This window comes from Sylvia atricapilla, chromosome 8 (genome assembly GCF_009819655.1).
Source record: "Sylvia atricapilla isolate bSylAtr1 chromosome 8, bSylAtr1.pri, whole genome shotgun sequence".
In the NCBI taxonomy this organism is placed as follows: domain Eukaryota; kingdom Metazoa; phylum Chordata; class Aves; order Passeriformes; family Sylviidae; genus Sylvia; species Sylvia atricapilla.
This window is the reverse complement of record NC_089147.1, coordinates 16,150,866-16,170,245: the sequence shown is the minus strand read 5'-3', so window position 1 is coordinate 16,170,245 and position 19,380 is coordinate 16,150,866. Positions and strand designations below refer to the sequence as shown.

Here is a 19,380-nt window from a genome sequence, read left to right as displayed (position 1 = left end):
ATAAACCAAATCAAGTTATTTTTAATCATTTCCAGTGAATCTTCAGCATTTTTTTTCTTAGTCATATAACCACTAGCAAAATTTATTTTTACCTGTTTTGACCTTATCTGGAAATGTTCTTACCTTTCAATCAACTATTGATTTTTCAAGTAGCGTTCCTCAATGCCAATTTAGATCAGTGTAATTCTTAAATGTCTTTTTGATTAAAGAATAGATACAACTGTGTGTTGTTAAAAACAACACACTTAGCACTGAATAGATAGTTCAGAAATTCTAAGCTTTAGAGATGTTGTTGGCTGGCAGAAGCTGTTACTCACATGGTTTTAGGAGAAGTGTGAGTTCTATTAGGGAAGAACCAGCATGCCCCATATAAATCATGGCTTTTTACTCCAAGAACCGAGGCATGGCACCTTCTAAATTGTTATTTTTCAAAGAGAGACCTGGTCAAATATTTTTCTTTTAAATAACAGGCTAACCAAGAGGAGGAATATTAAATACCCTGCCTCCTGTCTCAGTGCAGCACCCCAGCACAAACTATGCTCATGTGGGGAGCTGGAATGAGGACCTGGTCTGCCCAAAAAGCAATTAGTTTTTTGATAGGTAATTTTTCAACAAAATCAGTTCCTGGACCCAGCATAACAAGAGGGGTGGAAGCTCAGGGTGCAGCAGACAGGCAGCACCTAAAGAGCAGCCACAGTCTCAGCATGTGCCCACCTCAATCTCTGCTGAGCAGGCAAAGCTACACTCACACCAGAGCTCACCTGAAACTGGTCTGCAGCCAGCATCCAAGCTGTCAAAATACAGCTGCATATGGGAGATTAGCAGGGGCTGTAAAACCTGCTCAAGAAGTTGGGCAAATATTTTAGCAATTAACCCACACTGAGCTTGCTTTTACTGTAGCTACACCACTACCATTTCTCAAGGTAGCTTGTTTAATGCTAGCTCCAGGATGCCTAAATTGCACAGCAGTGACAGACCGCTTAGCTACAGAGATAAATTATTACAGGGGCAGTACCTAACATAGGTTATGTTGTCATGATTTACAGCAGCTGAGGATGTGCCCCCAGATGTCCAGACAAAATCAAATTAAGGATATGATTTTTTTTTCTTCTTCAAACATAAAAGTCATGCAAACTTGACTCAAAACCAAAAATGAGACTTGCACACGACCTTAGACTTACACTGTGAAAGTGTTTGTATTCTCCAGACAGCACTTAGGTTTCTATTCTTTATAAAATTAAAATATAAACTAAAATAATATGAAGACCATCCAAAAAGTTCCCACATACAAAAGACTTTAATTAAAACCAAACAAAACATTTAAAGAATAGCAACATCTATTTGGATTTAGAGCAGGTTTTGATGTTACAGAATAAGATGTTAGTAAAGAATACCAAGACAAGAGTCCTGCTGTTCTCCAGATTCCAAATCACCTCCAAATCAGGATCAAGGTTTGCAATTTTCCACTACTATATTGGTAATAAAGGAGTCTTAAACTGAGGTTATTAATCAAGTCCCTGAGAAACATAATAGTACAAGAAGTTTGCACAGAAATAAATATTTAAAGTTTTAAACATAGCCAAGAAGACTCAGGTGCAATCTAAAAAGAATGCACTTTGGAGCTACAAAAAATTGAATATGAAAAAATCCTGATAGTTATGCTCAAATATAGGTTGTATCTAAAGCCATAAGTTAGAAGCTCCCGTGTTTAAAATGCTAGCTGGAAACATAGCAAATTCATTATAGAAATGCCCCTTAAAAATAATTCCAAACCTCATGGATGCCATCAAGCACCTGCAGCTATTTTGGGCAACTTAGCTCTGTCCTTAATTTTGATCTTGGGAGAACAAAATTAAAAAGTGACTGTTTTCCAAAAGCAAACAAAACGTTCAATTATTCTATATGGTGCTAAGAATGATCATGACACTGAATTACACTGGTTTACTTTGTAGATGTTTATAGAGCCAGCCTGCGTTGTTTGACTTTTGAGGGAAGACGAATAGGTGTAGTAAGCAGGGGTGGCCACAAACCCCCTTATGGTTAAGCCAAAATAGGGGTCATGCCTAGGGCATTTTATCTGCCCTGCTTACACACCCCTGGGGAATTGCATCTCAACAGTTGATTCTCTGTTAATCAATTCACATTAGTGCCTGCCTTTTAGTTTTCACTTTGCTGAATTCCAGGAAAGAAGTTTTTAAACTAAATGCATGCTCTATCTCTGACCTAGTCAGAGCTGTTGCATTTCAAGGAGAAATAAGCAGATTTTATTTGCTCTACCAGCTGATAAGAGACACCTTGGTAAGTAAAAAATTCATAGCCAGCAGGCTCAACACAGAACAAGATTCAGTGGTCTGTTCACACAGGTCAGCAGTAATATGGGAGGGGAGGACATCTATGATTTTTTTAACTCAACCAGCTCCAAAGAAAGATTTATGTGACATTTTTCCGCTTTCCTTTTCTTTCTTATTTACTGCGCCTCAACATGATGTGCCTGATAAGGAGAGCTGTAGCACTTGCCATCACTCCATGCAGTTTCAGCATGTGATTTTATGCTGTTTATCCATTTACAAGCTAAAATTTATAACAACTAACTACTCACAAGCAACTACACGTGAAAGAGAGGAGAGTTATGAACACAAAAATAGCAAATACCTCATTCACAGAAGCAGATCAGACTTTACATCCAAACCACAGCCACATCTATTCAGTTACTCTCTAGCATACACACAGATCTTCATACAGAGGATCATCAAAAATAAACTTTATTATCAAACTTAAAATTCACACATTAAACATATGATCTAGACACAAATAATACTGAAAACATTCTCAAACAATAACCATTTCAGGTAATTTGGATGAGTAGCTAGTTACCATTGTTTTGAATGCCTTTTGAATATTTCTTAATACATACACCATCCTGAAATGTCTTCAAATGCTTAGCTGGCCAGCTCTCAATGATATTTTTAAATAGGGGAAAACTTATTTCTATAGAAATAACATTATCTAATTATGAATCAGAGACCCATAATTGCAGTGCTTGGGGGAAAAATATCATAGCCTCTTGAAATATTTAGAAGACATAAATAACTATTGTACATTTACAAGTTTTAAATATTTAAAGGCCTTTGTTACTATAAAAAGTTACTATGTACATATTAAATGCTATATAGAAATCCAGTCAGAGGTGAGTGTTGAGCTCTCAGATTTGGCCGCTGAAACCTATGAATTTGGTAGGCAGATTGTCCACAGGGTACACTATGGGGCCCGTTTTCATTGTAGGAGGTCCATTCAGCAGCTGCCAGTCACAGCTCCGAGCCAACTCCACTGTAAATATTTTTAGAAGGACTTTTGCGAACTCTTTGCCCACGCAGCTCCTCAAGCCCCCACCAAAAGGAATGAAACTGAACCTAGAGGAGTCCTCTGGAGATGGAGACATGAAGCGATCTGGATTAAATTCTTCCTTGTTGGTAAAGAGATCTGCCACATCATGTGTATCACAGATACTGTAAATAACATTCCAACCTTTAGGGATCTGATAACCCTATAAAAAAGAAGAGAAAGGAGATGTGGAGCACCTTGCTGTGTTAAATAATGTGAAGTGACAAGACACATCAGTGCATCCCACCTCCCCTCCTGCCTTCCTGCAGGTCCCTCTAAGGCAAACAGGCTACATGAACATAAAATACATTGCAAGCTGCTCTGAGGAGCTGTGCCCAAACCTTGCTTACATTTAGCTCAAGGGTCTTGAGTGCAATCCGAAATCCTCCAGGAACAGGCGGGCTCAGCCTGAGGGTCTCTTTGATGACACAGCCTGTATACTTCAGCTGCTCCAAGACCTCCATGTCCAGCTGCTTTTCTTGGCTGGAACTGCACAGTAACCCCTAGGAAGGAAAATGCTGCCATGACATTCATGAACCATGCAGCCAGGGCTCCTGGCACTGCAAAGCAGCTGCCCCTCAGCTACAAGCAGTACTTTCTTGCCATCCCTAAAAGTAGGGCACCACTTGGGTCAAAGGGAGCCCTGTCTGAGATACCTGTCCTGGGGGTACCTTCCTCCCACTGCCCCCTCCTGTGAAATGCCTCTGGGGAATGCACACACCTTCACCTGCAGTTCTTTCCTCACTTTCTGCAGGACTTCATGGTGGAGCCCTAGGAAGGCGATCAGCGACGTGGCAGCACTAGCAGTGGTTTCATGGCCCCCGAACAGCAGCTCTGTGGCAGACTCCTTCAACTCCTTACACAAAGCATAGAAGAGGCATTAACCAGGCCTTGAACACAGTATGTTTACCAGGCCCGCTCTACCGCTGCAATGCTGTACGCTGTTCCCAAACTGAAACAGACCCCCAGGGGCCAGGATGGGGGGGTGGGTGGTGCTTATGCCCCCTGTGGACCTGTTTCCCCATCCAAGAACCTGACTGCCCTCTTGGCACCCTAGTGCTCAACACAAACTGGTTTATTTCATGGGGAGATAGAGCATCTCCTGCTCTTTCCTTTTGCCACCACAAAGCAACTGTGATGTTGTCAGACGGCCTAAGGGAAGAGAGATGAATCCAATCCTGGGGAACCTTACCTGCATGTTGAGCTGCTCCCCGTTACGCTGTGTGTGCTCCATCAGCAGCTGCAGTGCATCCTTGTAGCCACCCTCAGGCTCCTTGCGGGCCATCTTGGCACGGATGTTCTCCTCGATCTTGGCATGGATGATATTGCGTGCCCGCAAGCCCTGACCAGGCAGGAGAGAGAGCAGCGTGGGTCTTAGGCTGTACTGCCATCCCTCCCCCGCGATTCCCCCGTGCCCTGGCCGCAGGGGCACCTCTCTCCTCCTGGCTTGCCGTGCGCCTTACCCGGTAGAGCCCGCTGAACGGCACATCGATGGGCAGGGAGAAGAGGTTGCGGATCATCTCCTCGAAGGCCTCAACCAGCTGCTGCTCACCGTCGGGGCTGGCCTGGCGGGGCTGGAAGCCCAGCAGGATTCTCATGGCAATGCGAAACATGAGGCGCTTCACCTCGGGGTACACGAGCAGGCAGGGCCCGGCGGCGCCCAGCCACCGCGCCAGGCAGGCGCTCACCTCCTCCTGGATGACGGGCACGTAGTGCTGCAGGGCGTCCCGGGAGAAGGCACGCATGATCACCTGCCCGGGGGGACGAGGAGGAAGGGGACAGAGGCTCAGCCGCCGCGCCCGGGGCGCCCGCGCCCGCTCCCCGCCCGCCTTCGGGCCGTACCTTTTTGCGGTGCTTGTGCTGCCCGTTGTGGAGGTTGGAGAGGCAGCCCGAGCCCAGGATGGTCCGCACCGAGGCGGGCCACTGCACGGAGACGAGCCGGTGCTCGCCCAGCAGGATGTGCCGCACGTTCTCGGCGCCCATCACCCGTACCGTGGGCCGCCCAAAGAGGTGAGTCTTGTAGATGAAGCCGTATTTCCTGCGTTTCATCTGCAGGAATTTCCGCCTCTAGACAGGGGATGAGAGGGGGGGAAATGATAAAATAAATTTTAGAAAGGAAAAGAGGAACAGGCAGGGAGAGCAGCTCTTTCCCACCTGGGCACGGGGAGCCTGTCAAAGTCACCGCTCATGTCCCTCCCCTGCAGCCAGAGGACCTCCGGCTCCAGACGGGCGCCTCTCCGTTCCCCGCGCCATCGCCTCGCCTTACCTGCAGCACCAGCTGCAGCGTCTCCCCGAAGAAGGGGAGCCCCATGGTGCCCGGGGGCAGCGGCAGCGGGCAGCTGGGGTCGCGGCTGCTCACGCAGTACAGGTCCCAGAGCTTCACGGCAGCCAGAAAGAGTAACAGGGGCAGCAAGAAGGTGCACAGGGCGCTGGCGACTAGGGCGGAGAAGCCCATGACTGGGGAACGAGTACCACCCGGCCCCCCGGGAGCTCTGAGTGCACGGGCTGGGCTCGCCGCGGGCTGCCTTTTATACCCTTCCCAGGTTGCTGCCCACCCCTACCTTGGTCCGATAAATTAGTTCACTCAAAGTTCATCTTTAATTGCGGATTGCGGCCTAGCTCCTCCCCCCGAAATCTTTAACTATTTGCTTTGCGTAGTGCATCCTACCCGTCGCAGACCTCTGCCGGGGAAGGAAAGGTGCTGTCGTGGGCGGCGGCAGCGGCTCCGGGCTCGCTGGCCCTGCACCGCGCTGGGCGAGTGGGCTGCGGGACGTCCCCGACAGCTGACAGCCGATGGTCGGCCGCCACCGCCTCCTCGGCCTCGGATTTATCGCCGATGCTCGTTAAAGACCAGCTGTTGCACCCCGAAATTCCCGCACCCGGCGGCCCGGCTGTCGGAGACACCTACCCGCGGTACTACTGCCCGGCGCCGATGTGCTCTGCGGAGCTCCTTGTCCCGCCCGCCGCCGGCCGGGAACGGCGAGGTACCGGCTGGACCCGGGAGACGCCGGGCCGGGACCGTGGGGCGGCCGGAGCGGACGATCCCCCGGGCTGGGGCAGCCCGGAGACCTCCTGAGCAGAGCCGCAGCTGTGCCGGCGCATCGTCGGCGGAGCCTCCGCTGTCCCCTGGTTCACCTCGAAAGGCACGGGTTGTATTTCTGCCGGCCGCGGAGGAAGGAGCCGCCGGCAGCAGTCCGTCTCAGCCTCCCGATGCAGGTTCAAGCGCGGGTCACCGAGGGAAAAGGAGGTGAGCGCGGTAAGGAAACACCAAACCCGCCGTGCCTAGCTCCTCTCCCCGGGATCCACTGCCCACCCTGGCCTGAGGCTGTCCGGCATCCCGCCGGGAGTGCCGCGGCCGGGAAGAGGCGCTCGGCACGGCCGGGCACCCCGCCTGCAGCCGCGGCGCAGAGGGGCTCCGCGCTGGCGGGCGGCAGCGGCGCTGCTCTCCGGGCGGGAGGAGCGGGGCTGCGGGAGGGCTGCGCTGGCTGGGGCTGCCGCTGGGTGCCGGCGCAGGAGCCCCCGGCCGCTGGGGAAGGGGCGCCCGGCGCGGACCGCGGCTGCGGGGCCGCAGAGCTCTCCGCCGGCCACGGCTGCTGCTAATACACATTTTTATTATTATTATTTATTTACGGTTTTATCTTTTCCCTCCCTGTTACTTTTTCCTGTTTCTTTTTCTTTCTTGTTCCCAGCCAAGCTCAATAAACGCTGGAAGTTTTGTGTGTGTGTCTGCGTAGGGGAGAGGGAGATGTCACTTTTAATTATTATTTTTCTAACAATCAACGCATCACACGAGACACAACGCATCACAGGATGCCTTGTCGGAGTGGGGCTGCCCGCCTCCGCAGCCTCTAGCCCAGGAGGGAACCCCCCGGAGGGAACTCCCCCGGCCCCGGGAGCGGCGGCCCCTCGGGGTTTGCTGCGGGCCCGGGCGGCTCCGCGGGGCCCGGCCGGCGCTGGCCGGGAGCGGCGGCCGCGCCCTGACCCGGCGCTCTCCTGTTGCCGGGCGCTGACCTGCTTGTGACCTACAACACGGACCGTGACATCTGCGTGAACCCGGCCGGCAACCGCGCCAAGTTCACTGTCTATCAAAATAACGAGATACGGTGGCCTGAGCACCGATAATTGCCACAGGAAGGCTTTATTATCTCCCCAGCTGTGTATTCCCCAGCCATCGGCTTGAAAAGAATCAAATGGTAAAGAGTGAAAGGGATAATTAAAAACATCTTGGAAGGGGGTCAAGAAATTAACAGCCTAATATGAACAAACTTTGATTACAAGTAACAATTATTACACTTCATTTGTAAATGCTCGTGTTTATCTGAAAACAAAATCAGTTTATCAGAGTATTTTTGTGGGGTTTTTTTTTGTTTGGTTGGGGGTGTTTTTTGGGGTTTTTTGGTTTTGTTTTTTTGGGGGGTTTTTTTGTTTGTTTGTTTGGTTTTTTGGGTTTTTTTGGTTTGTTTTTTTAACTGGATTCATGTTACATTTTTCAGCGGGCTTGTTGGAGCTCAGGGTAATTTTTAAGTGCGCTGCTGGAGGAGCTGTGACCTTCCTGCACTGGGTGCTGGATGCTGCAGGCCCAGCCCTGCCCAAGCCCTGCCCGCAGTGAGATCCTGAATCGCCTGCGGTCTCAGCCAGACAGTAGCTCCTGCTAATTAAAGTTAGTCATTGCCACTTGCAGCCACCATCTACTGATTTCACCTCTGATAGGCAAAAAGATTCACCTTTCAGGACAAGGTCAGAAGGGCCAGAGGCTCTGGTTCACTACAGGGTCGACTTGCCAATAGCACTTAACTCAGCCCTGCAGTTCAACTTCTTCCAGATTTGACCTGCCACATTTGGGAGCCAGGTTTCTGCCCGAGGTAGTGAGGTGGTCGCTGCACAGCCCTCCGACAGTAAATGCCAGCACACGCCCTGCTGCAGTGTCCCAGCATGGACAGGCAAGGGGGGGTTGGCCAGGGCAAGGCCATTTCTAGCACTGAAGCAGGATGATGAGTTTCAGGAAACTGGAGAGCTCCTCAGAGCCTTTCCAAAGGGACACTGTCTTCGTGCCATGTTTTTGGCCCTCACAGGTCAAGCTGGTTCTTCACACAGAGCACAGACATGGGATGCTCTGGAGGGACAAAGAAGATTATTTTCCCACTGCATTCACACAGAATGCCTGACAGTGGGGAGTAGAAGCAAATCTGAAAGAAATGTATAAACACGTCATTGTGGATCAAGGGCCTGGGCCCAGCTCTGTTCTCAGTACACAAACAGGACTCACTTAATTTTATTTTACACGGGAGAGAAATACCCTGTGAGGGTACTCAAAAACCATCTAAAAGGGTGCCCTCAGCACCCATGTTTAGTCTTGGTACCACCTCCTGCACGGATGCATGGAGCTGCTGTCCTGACATTCCCTGGCAGAGCTGGGCTGACAGAGGTGACAGAGTCAGTCCAGCCAGCCAGCGACCATAGGGCCTGTGTCACCTTGCAAATGTCCCCTCTGCAATGTGAACAGCATCATCAGGAACAAGAGACTATCTACATATTCAGAAACGTCTGTTTCCTAAACATTTGCTCCCCAAAGCCCCCTCCCCTGCTTCAGTGCAATCCCATGGGCAGGCTGTGGCTGGGGAGAATATCCTGGGGGGACCTCAGAGGGGGCTTCATGGCAGACCCCAAGCAGCAGCAAAGTGCTCAAGCACAATCTACACAGCTACTACTAGAGGGTGAACGAGAGATATCCTCTTTGTGCCAGCTCTAATGGGAAGTGCATGAATGAGATTAAATATTTACAATAAAAACCACTTTACACCCTATTATTCTAGCTAGAGTTGATGCCATGGATTGGGCAACTCTGGCTTGTGTTTTCCTGCAGAGTCCCCCATCTTCCCTCTTTTTTCATCTAAAAAGCTACAGTGTGCAGGACATTTATCCTGCCTCTCCTATAACATACCTACAGGAGATAACCCTGGGAGTCTTAGTTGTGGGTCTGGGAATTTTGCTCCCTATCTCTGGTAGCTGGGGACCTGTATGGGGCAGGGGCTGACTGAGCCCCCACGGCATATGCACCCTGCCAGCAGCTCCAGCAGGTTTTGCTCCAGTGCTCAGGAGTGGGGCTCTGCAGGACACCCTACTGCAGCACCCTGCACACTGTACCAGCCTGTACACCAGGAGAGGAAAAATAGAAAGACCTTTAAGGTTTTGTTCGGCAGAGACCCAGTAGCATACCCAGCCTGGGGCAGCAGAGACCTGCTCCCGGCAGCTGTGGAGGGGCATCAGCTCCAGGGCTGGGGGGAGCAGCAAATCCCTGGCTCAGGCCTCATGGCCTTGTCTGGGCTGCAATAGGTGGAAGTAGAGGTGCAGCCCATCATCGACAGGGTGCACGATGGGCACGGTCTGCATGCTGGGGTAGCCAGGGGTGGCCAGCTCCCAGCGGGCCGTGCTGACCAGCTCAATGGCCAGCAGCTTGAGGATGGCCTGTGCCAGCTCCTTCCCGATGCAGCTCCGTGCCCCTCCACCGAAGGGGATGTAGTGGAAGCGGCCCGCAGCCTCCGGCCGGCTGGCACCAAAGCGGTCTGGGTCAAAGCTGCTGGGGGGGCTCTGGTAGACAGCAGCTGTCTCATGTGTGTCACGGATGCTGTACATGACGCTCCAGCCTTTGGGGATCTGGTAGCCCTGGGGAAGGGAGAGAAAAGGGAGGAGAGGACTGTTACAAATATATATACACCTGTGCTACAGGAGGGTGAGCTGTGGACTGCACTGCCCACCTGCTCACCTGCCCACCTGTTCCTTTTCTCCCCAGCCCAATTGGGACCCCACAGAGGTTGCAGGGTGACACTTCCCTTGAGCTACACTGCCAAGCACCACCACTGTGTGAGCAGCAGCTCTATAGCAGCCTGCCAGAGTGAGAGGCACTTACATCGAGCTCAAAAGTCTGCAGTGCCGTCCTGTAGCCTCCAGAGACTGGGGGCAGCACCCGCAGCACCTCCTTAATCACACAGTCCAGGTAGCGCAGGCGGCTCAGCTTCTCCAGGCTGATGTCTGAGGTGCAGTGACAGCTTTGCCCTGGTGCAGCTGGGAGCTGGGGGCCAGTGCAGGGGTTGGTCTCGGGGACAGTGGACTCCAGCGGGGTACTGGGCTGGAGGGAATCTTCCTCCACTGGGCCCAGAGGCTGGCTCTGGTCCTTGTGAATGTCCTTGGCCATGGAGTGGGAATGTGGTTTGTCTCTCTCCCTGTTCTGGATGGTCAGGGTGTCCAGGCAGGGTCCTGCAGGGCAGCACTCACTCTGCTGGTACAACTCATGGGACATCAGCTCCTGCTTTATTTTTTCAATCACTGAGGGGTGCTTCAATAGCAGGAGGATCAGAGAGGTGCTAGCACTAGCCGTGGTGAAAAAAGCAGCAAATATAAGCTCAATTGCTGATTCCTGGGAGAGGAATGAAAATGACAAGTTTGAATAACATTTCAAAGTGATTGTGTCTCAGACTGTTCTCACCTTTTGCAGGTTATGCCCCTGTGCAGAGGGCCCTAGCCCCCACTCTGCTCTCCTCAAACCCGCGCCCATCCTGGATTGGCAGGGACCAAAGCATTTCTGTATGAACAGGACATCCACTTGTTAAGTGCCTGATGCAGAACCACAGCTGGGATGAGTACACTTTACCTCCAACCCAGCTCTTCCAAGACTTCCTCACAAGATTTTCCAATTTTACAGCAGCACTTTAGCATGCATTATAGCACATTGAGTGAAGTCCATTTCAAGTACTATGCTTTTTATCTTCATCTGCCAATTCCCCTTTGCACCCAGCTTTTACTTTTCTGTCCAGGCAGTGGATATGGGCAGTGGTTTATGCACAAATTCTAAATGTGCTGGCAGCTAAAATGGGTTTCATTTAGTCCATCTCCAGTTATGATTGATCTTATATGGGAGGGGGCTCAAGGCAAGAGGAAAAAGCATAAAGGCCTCTCTGCTAGAGCAGATCAGCCTGGGAAGTGCTGTAGCCAGCAAGGAGCACACACCAGGCAAAGGACTTGCTTGCTTTTCAAGCTGTACAGTCTGAAGCACAGCAGAGCTCCCAATAGCTCCACAGCAGATGTAACCATAACAAGTTAGGAAGTTAACCAGCTCAGATCCATGGACCACAGCACAGTCAAATCTGTAATATGTGCCTTGTCCAAGGTCAGGGGTCGCCTCCCAGCCTCCCAGCCTTTGTGGGACTGTCTGCAGGGTCTATATGGAACAGCACATGCCAGGTTGCTGTGGGCTGTTTGCAGCACCCTCTGATCGACTTTTGCAAGTGGTTTTCCAAAAGTTAAGGGCTGCCCAGAGCTGGTTCATGGCATGACACATCTGACAGCAAATTTAGTGCTGAAACCTACTGCATCGTCTGAAGGTGCCAGTGGCTCCACAGCACAGGGCTGGGAGTGCTGAGGCCAGAGGCCAGAGACAAAAGCCAAGGAGAAGCTGAAGCAAAGAGTACCAGGAGCTGTCCCCCTGGGAGGCCTGGGACCTGGCTGGTATTACAGAGCACTAATTGCTCCAGCCCAGGAGCAAAGAGGAGCAAAATCCCCCAGGGACACAGAGCACTTTCACGTGACTGTGTCTGGACTTTAAATTGTTCTGACACAACCGGTTCTAGAGAGGTGAAGCCACAAACACAGAAACTCAGAACACTTGAAGACTGAAGTACTTGGATACAAGTCTGATAAAGTTAAGGATAATGTAACAAAAATGATGCTTTCCTACCATCCCTAGTGCCATATATTGGCTGGACTAGATACTTTTGCCAAAGTGCAGCTCTCGAGGGCATCTTTTAGCTGAAATAAAACCCCTGGAACAACAGATCTCTGTCAACCCCTATCACACCTCCTGCAGGCATTAGCAGGAATTTTTACATTCATAAGGTAGCAGACCCAGATGAAAAGAAACCTCTCAGTTTCACCACATGAAATTAAACCCCAAGACATTTCAATAGCATGCAAGGAATTTAGGGAAACATCTTAGATTTGAAATAACAGCCCTTATGCTTTTTGCATCAACCTCTGACTGTGCTGTTGCAGAAGTTGTGTCACATCTGCTGTCACAACTTCCCCTCCCTGGTTCTACAAGACCAACAGAACCAGTGACTGGGAGGCAGGATATTCCCAAACTTCTTTACCAGTACTGTCCCTGTCCTGGCAGACAGAACAGGCAGCATTACACCCAGCCAGTGACAGCATTATTATGTAGGATGGGTTTTTTTTAAAATCTTCCCAAGGTTTAAAATATTTTAAAACAGTTTTGTTGGCAAAGCAATATTTTGTAATGACCTGTACCTTTCAAGGGACCTGGTGAGTTCATGGCAGCAGTACAAATCACAGTGTATTTAGGAAAATTTCTGGGAAACTGTCTTTCCAGATCATTTGGGGGAAAAAAAAAAAAAAAGCAATTAGTGACTAGTTTGTGCCCGTGTTGGAGAGTCTCTCAAAGACAGATATATCCACAACTCTTGAGACAGCTTTGGACTTTTTATCCAATTACACTGTTTCACTAAATGACACCTCTACTACTGTTTTATTAGGGTAGAGTATATTGCCGTAATTGCAAGCATAGGCAGTTCAGTTTGCAAGTAATTTTGTTAAATACAGAAATTTTCTAACCGTAAAGGTACAGAACAACACATGAATATATTTTAATTTGAATCAGCTGGCCCGAGGTTGTGCCATGTCACTCAGTCCATGGTACATTTAATATCTCCTTATTCCGTTTGTGGTCAGAGCCAGGGACATGATTGACAGGGAGAGATTGTGAAATTATTCTTGAATAATACTCATGTGACTATTAACAGAGATTAATTAATCTTAATCACATTTTGAATTGGTCAATTATTTTTAAAAATTACATTATAATAAAACATTGTTAGAATAAATAATATAATTATTAATAATAATAAGTATTTAGGAATATATGCTGATTCTAATTATATCTAACAGTTGCTCTAAGTTTTTCAAATATTTTAGATTTAGAGATTGCTTTTTTACAAAATGTTTATAAAACATCAGTTTTTGGATAGTTATCCTGAAATACTTAAATAAACAGTAAAACTACCTTTAAACTACATTCAAATACTTCAAAATCATATCCAGCTGCTGCATTCATGCAAAACTGCTTCAAAACTTGTCATATAAATGCAATGTGATCTATGATTCACTGATACCAAGTGACCTGGAACTATGAATGATGCAGTACTAATGACAAACCTTTTCCCCAAGATCTTTGGCAAAATACTTGTCACATTCACTTGATGGCTTTGGCTCAGCAAGGACTACTGGGCTGATCCCTATGTCACAGTCATACATCATATTTCACCATAGCAATCCACAAGCTACATGATCTGATGAATGAGGAGGTGATAGGGAATGATGTGGAATCCATCACTCCATCCCTAGACCAATTCTGATTTATCACCTCAGAAATTTCTGGGCTCACAGCCCTGAGGAGTCCAGTGACATGATCTACACCCTGCCCTAGGCTGGGTGCTGGGCTATATTTGAGATGCACACAAATAGCTCTAAATATTTTCAAAAGAGTGTCCTGGAGGTTACTGAGTACACAAACGTGCAGAGCCTTAATGCAGCCACATAATCCTACAAGCATCCTACACCAGGCTGAAGGCTGGTGGACATGAAGAGGAAAGGTAGAAGGGGCATTCATTCCCTTTTAAAAGGGTCCCTTCTAATACAAAGAGATACAAGACTACAAGAACATAAGAGTGTGCTGATTGCAGGCTCCATTGTTTATGCAGGAGCTGGTGTCCTCACCACTGGTAAGAGAGGGGCAGGAGCCGGCAGCTGGTGGTGGTCCCCACACAAGCCTCTTCCTGGCCCTCAGCCCACATCTTTCAAACAGCCACCAAGTCAGGAGTGCCACTGCAAGGCAGAGGTTCTCCTTACCTTCAGCTCCTGGATGGTGAATTCTTTGCCGTGCTCCTTGGCACTGTTCATTATGAAATCCAGAGCGTCGCTGTGATCTTCTGGGTTGTTTCTCTGCAGTTTTTCCTGTATAGCCTTCTCCATAAACTTATGTAGCATGTCCCGTGCTTTGATTCCCTGTGAGAGGCACACACAGTTCAGGAGAACCTTAGGAACTGCCCCCCTCTCTAGAGAGACCAGGGGAACCCAAGTGTAGCAATCTTTAATTCCAGGACCTGTAACAGGAAGAACTGTTTAATCTGCTGCCCAGCCCCTGAGCCTTGCAAGAGGCAGCAGTTTGGGGGGAAATGCTGCACATTCTGTTGTCTTGCTATTGTGAATCAAATGCAATAAGTCCCAAGAAAATCTCTGGGAGGAAAAGACAGTATTAAACCCATGCTACCAAGTTCAGAGGCATCTGCACTGAGCAAACCTACAGGTCCAAAAGAAGTTTATCCCAAGGGACAAGAACAGGTAACAATAAAACTGAGTCCAAACAGCAAGGCACGAATGGTTTTACAAGGATATAGTGGATAAAGACACATTAATCACAGTCAGCTCTTCTTCAGGTGTGTTGCACTCCAGTGCAACAAAACATTCATGTAGGATCTCAGCAAGTCAAGTGATCAGCAATGTCTTTGTGAAGTGGGATGCATGGAGTCACAGAGCGTATGACTCTCTATAAAAATGTCTCCTGCAAAATCCACAAGGGCCAGAAATTTGAAATTAAAAATGGCCATGACCAGGTATTGGGAAGAAGATACAAAGGCTTAAATTTGAGGTGGGAAGGATTGGACAAAGTAAACAGGGAAGGGGGTGAGGAGAAAGACAAGGGACCCTAAAGACAAGTTGAAGATGTTGGTTCGGGGCCAGACAGGTTTTGGCTGACCTGAGAGAGGGTAGGGAGGGATACAGCAGGAGGGATCAAAGCTCATACTGGTAACAACCTCCAGAGGGAAACTGGTGGGAAAAGCAAGAGCTTTGATGAAGAGTAGCAGGGAGGCTGGGGGAGAACTGGGACTGGCTGGGTAAGGTGGTCCAACAGGGCAGAGCTCACAGTGGAAATAAGAGATGAGGGAAGACCTGGCTAAAGTGGTCAGGAGACTACAGCTGTGGTAAATGTGGAGAATGCAAAGCCAGAGGAGGAAGGAATGTGAGGAAGAATGGTACACAGGACCTATACCTAGAGCAGGAGAATGGAGAGGCAGGCAAAGAGGGGCAGAGCAGCAGGGAAGAAACTGCAGGTTGAAAAAGGCAGAGGAGGCTGTCCCTCTCCTTGGGTTGTCTCTGGGCTGCTGGACTACAAGGGACTGAGGACCATAAGAGGGTCTTAAGTTCTCAGCCTGCCTGAGCTGCAGAGGAGGCGCTAAGCTGAGGTGTGCTGTGCTCACCTGTCTTTGTGCTAATGCCCAGAGACCCCTCTGCATGGGCTCACATGAGTTCGGACGGGATAAGATGAGGCAGGGTCAGACATGATGGACTCACGAGAGGCAACATACAGGATGAGGGAAAAGAAGAGCCCTGTACTGTACAATGAGCTGCAGCCAGTGCCCAGAGGTGTTGGAAGTCAGTCAAGAACAGGTGAGAAGTGCAGAGAGAAGGGAAAATGGCTGGGGTAAGACACCAAGCCCTCAGACCTAGAACAGGGTGTTGCAGATGCTCTGGCCCATCAGATATGTCCCTTGGTGGGCTTAGGGACAGGGGGCTTGTGCTGCCAGGGCCCAGGTCCTGCCCCTGGGCAGAGGGAGCAGTGCAGGCGGCAGTACCTTGCGCAGCCCACTGAAGGGTATGTTGAGGGGCAGGGAGAAGAGGTTCTCCACCAGCTGTTCAAAAGTTTTGGCCAGATCCTTGAACTGCTTTTCTTCCAGGCGGAGCCCCAGCAGAATCCGAGCTGCAATGCGGAAAGTTAAGGTTTTAGCGGAGGAATAGACTGCGATAGAGCCTGGCTCCATGCACCAGCCCCGCAGCTCCCAGCTCACAACCTTCTGGATCCGCGGCAGGTAGCTCTCCAGGGCGGCACGGCTGAAGACTCTGGCCAGAATCTAGGAGGAGAAGGGGGGAAGAGAGGCAGGGAGTTAAAGCAAGAGGTGCACACATGCCACCGAGGCCCTGGGCTGTGTGCCCCGTCAGGGCGGCTGTGAGGCTCACCTTGCGGCGCTGGCGGTGCAGGTCACCAGTGGAGCTGAGCAGAGTATGGGAGCCCAGGATGATCTGGGTGCTTTGGGGCCACTGTGAGCTGACCAGCGTGTGCTCACCCAGCAGGATCTTGCGGATGTTCTCAGCGCCTGTCACCCGCACCACCGGCCGGCCCAGGAGGTGGGTCTTGAAGACGTTTCCGTACCTCTCCCGCCGAGAGCTGTGGAAGCGGGAGCCCTGGGGACGAGCTGCGGGTCAGCCCGTGGCTCCCGCAAGCCCTTTCCCACCCCGCCCTGCCCCTCGGCGCCTTACCTGGAGCAGCCAGTGCAGAGTCTCCCCGAAGAAGGGCCAGCCCATGGAGCCCTTGGGCAGGGGCAGGGCGCTGGCGCGGTCCCGGCTGAGGCTCCAGCGTAGCGCCCACAGGTGCCGGCACAGGGTGACCAGCAGAACCAGGGCCAGCAGCACCAGCGCCGCCGCCTCGGGCCAGGAGAGCCCGGCGGGCATCCTCCTCCGGCGGCGGGGACGGGGCGGGCGGCGGCTGTCAGGCCCGGGGGGCCGGCGACTCGGCTAAGAGTGCTGCGCGACGGGCCCTGCCGGCTGCTGCCCGCCCGGCCCCGCTCGCCTCCTGCTGCCGGTTCGCCCCTCGGCCACATTTATATAGATATTGGCCACTTACGCCCGATCCACCTTCGGAGATGACGTATCCGCTGCATATTTAAGCAGCGCGGCCAAGTGCGGTGATTGGCGCGGGAGGGCCGGGGACAGCGGCCGAGGGGCTCGGGGCGGCGGCGGGGCAGCCCCCCGGGCTGGGGGCCCGGCGCCCCCTCCCGCCCCCGCTCAGCCCCTCGGGCCCCGGCCGAAGGCGGGCCGGCCGCCCCTGGCAGCGGGGTACCCCCTCCGCCCGGCCGGGAGCTCCCGGCGCCCCCGCCTGCCCAGGTAACGAGTCCCGTCCCGGGCTCCCGGGCCCAGGGAGCGCCCCGGCCCTGCTCCGCAGCCCCCACCGCCCCCGGTGTGCAGCGGCAGGCGGGGCGGCCCTGCAGCGCTGCCGGCCCGCACCCCGCCGTCGGGGCCGCGCGGATCCCCGGCCGCCTTCCCCGGGGGTAAATCACCGGTGAGTCGCGACTTGCTCAGGTCCCGCGAAACCGGCTCCGATGTGTGTTCCGGTGTGTGAAATGAAACAGGAATACGGGTGAGGTTTATATTACTGTATTTAGACCGTCAATAACTTAAAAATACAGCGAAAATGTACATTATTTTTACACGTTCCATTTGGTTTGCATTTGTTAGACATTCTCTTAGTGTCTAAAATAGCCAGGAGGGGACAGTGCAAAGAGATCGATAGTCGGACAAAATGCTAATCGCTGGGATGGGGCTGGCAGGAGAAAGCGCAAACTAACAAACAGATGCGGCACGAAACCAACAGCGGCAAACCTATTCCTTACTGCAGCGTGGGATAAAGAACCCGAGATCCTACAAAAGTACAGTTAGAAATAGTAACCCTGAGGAACAAAACCAAAACGAAACAACATGTCACATTATAAAGAACTCAAATGGTTATTTACATTCACAACCTCAAAATTAAACCCTTTTGGAAAACAAAGCCTGTAAGTCCTAACGCTAAATAGATATCAAGTCTAGTTCTCAGGTAGTTTTCAAAGGTATTAAAAATCAGAAGACTTTTTCATACCTCCAGACTACAAAACCTGGTATACAAAATTATGTCCAATCACTTTAAGGCTAATATACATTTAATGCAGGAAAACAATAGGTGGCATCTGAAACACAAGTATCTCAATGCTTCAAAACATTAAATTAGGATCCAACCAGAAAACAGCAACTAAGGGATCATTTCTCAAGTAATTCCTACTTGGAGCAAAATTTTGGACACCATATCTGCAGATATTTAAATAACGTATTTACAGTTCAGCTGTTCCATGTACAATACAATTGCGCTGGGTTTTATTGTACAACCTTATTTTTCACCATTTGTTTACAATATACAAAATAGTATTCGATCCATTAAAAATACGTACAAAGAATTGTTTGTTGAAGACTACATGTACAATCCATCTACTGCATTTTTCTTTCTCTCCATCAAACAAAAGTCCTAACTGGTATCACCATTTGCTTAGTAGAAATAGTGGCTAAGAAACACCTCTTGGTGTGAATGAGATACTGTCGATTTAAGAGGCCTATGTGTGCTGGGACATACCATTCACTAAACTCCTAAGTTGCTTTACTACAGTCTCTATTAGCTTCTGCTTGTCACGGTCATTCTTCCTGAACTGAGCAAAAATGTTGTTCTTTTTGCTGGAGTCTTTCATTCTAGAGAAATAAAAAAGCAAATGACAAACACATTAGAAGCATTAAATTGAAAAGGAAAAATCCAACTATTTAGATCGGTTTACTACTATTCCTCTTTTGATCTTTCTGCTAGTAAGAACTGAAAGATTACACAATCTGTTCACTGTGTGTTCTTAAATTAAGCGTCTGCAATGTAGAATTCGTTTTAACAAATGCTACTTCACAAATAGCCTGTAAGTATTAAGCAAATATCCCTTCAGCAGGACCCCGATCCTACCAATTGCCTCAGGAGAGAAGCAATTTAGAAAACCCGTTAGTATCATCTCCTGCCATGGTAAATTCAGACTCGGTGAATGGGTAAGTTTCGTTCACCGTCAGTGACAGGCATCTATATTGCTGATTTCCCGTACCAACGGATATAAAAACGAAATTCGGGGAATTAAGTAAGTTACAGAAACAATATTTTGTAACAATATAGGCGATACGTACCCTCTGTGAACTCTGCAAAAGACATTTTCATCGCAGGCAGGAGAGGAGAGAAAACATTGTTAGAAAGCGTATTTAAACCGCAACAGTTCTGATGCGTTTTTTACAAGTAGGTTGGTACGGGCTGCGGGTAACGCG

General features: G+C 49.9%; 3 protein-coding genes across 8 annotated transcripts in view; all 3 read right to left on the bottom strand.

Moving 5' to 3' along the window:
- Positions 1–1,881: 1,881 nt before the first annotated feature.
- Positions 1,882–5,891, bottom strand: CYP26A1 (cytochrome P450 family 26 subfamily A member 1). The gene is made up of 7 exons (XM_066323828.1): positions 5,648–5,891; positions 5,224–5,448; positions 4,845–5,132; positions 4,574–4,723; positions 4,103–4,237; positions 3,732–3,884; positions 1,882–3,544 (listed from the first exon to the last, which is right to left on the bottom strand). The coding sequence occupies exons 1-7, from the start codon at positions 5,834–5,836 to the stop codon at positions 3,203–3,205; spliced, it is 1,482 nt and encodes a 493-aa protein (XP_066179925.1). The 5' UTR covers positions 5,837–5,891; the 3' UTR covers positions 1,882–3,202.
- Positions 5,892–8,508: 2,617 nt separating this feature from the next.
- Positions 8,509–16,956, bottom strand: CYP26C1 (cytochrome P450 family 26 subfamily C member 1). The gene is made up of 6 exons (XM_066324487.1): positions 16,765–16,956; positions 16,465–16,689; positions 16,083–16,358; positions 14,299–14,454; positions 10,289–10,795; positions 8,509–10,044 (listed from the first exon to the last, which is right to left on the bottom strand). Exons 1-6 carry the CDS (start codon positions 16,954–16,956, stop codon positions 9,682–9,684), a joined length of 1,719 nt encoding a protein of 572 aa, XP_066180584.1. The 3' UTR covers positions 8,509–9,681.
- Positions 16,957–17,642: 686 nt separating this feature from the next.
- The window catches only part of EXOC6 (exocyst complex component 6), an 89,230-nt gene continuing 87,492 nt past the window's right edge, over positions 17,643–19,380 (bottom strand). For all 6 annotated transcript variants that reach the window (XM_066323819.1, XM_066323821.1, XM_066323820.1 and 3 more), the window contains 2 exons: positions 19,246–19,257; positions 17,643–18,777 (listed from right to left, as the gene is read on the bottom strand). In XM_066323819.1, coding sequence (XP_066179916.1) covers positions 18,645–18,777; positions 19,246–19,257 — 145 coding nt within the window. In that variant the 3' untranslated portion in view covers positions 17,643–18,644. The remainder of the gene's footprint in view (positions 18,778–19,245; positions 19,258–19,380) is intronic.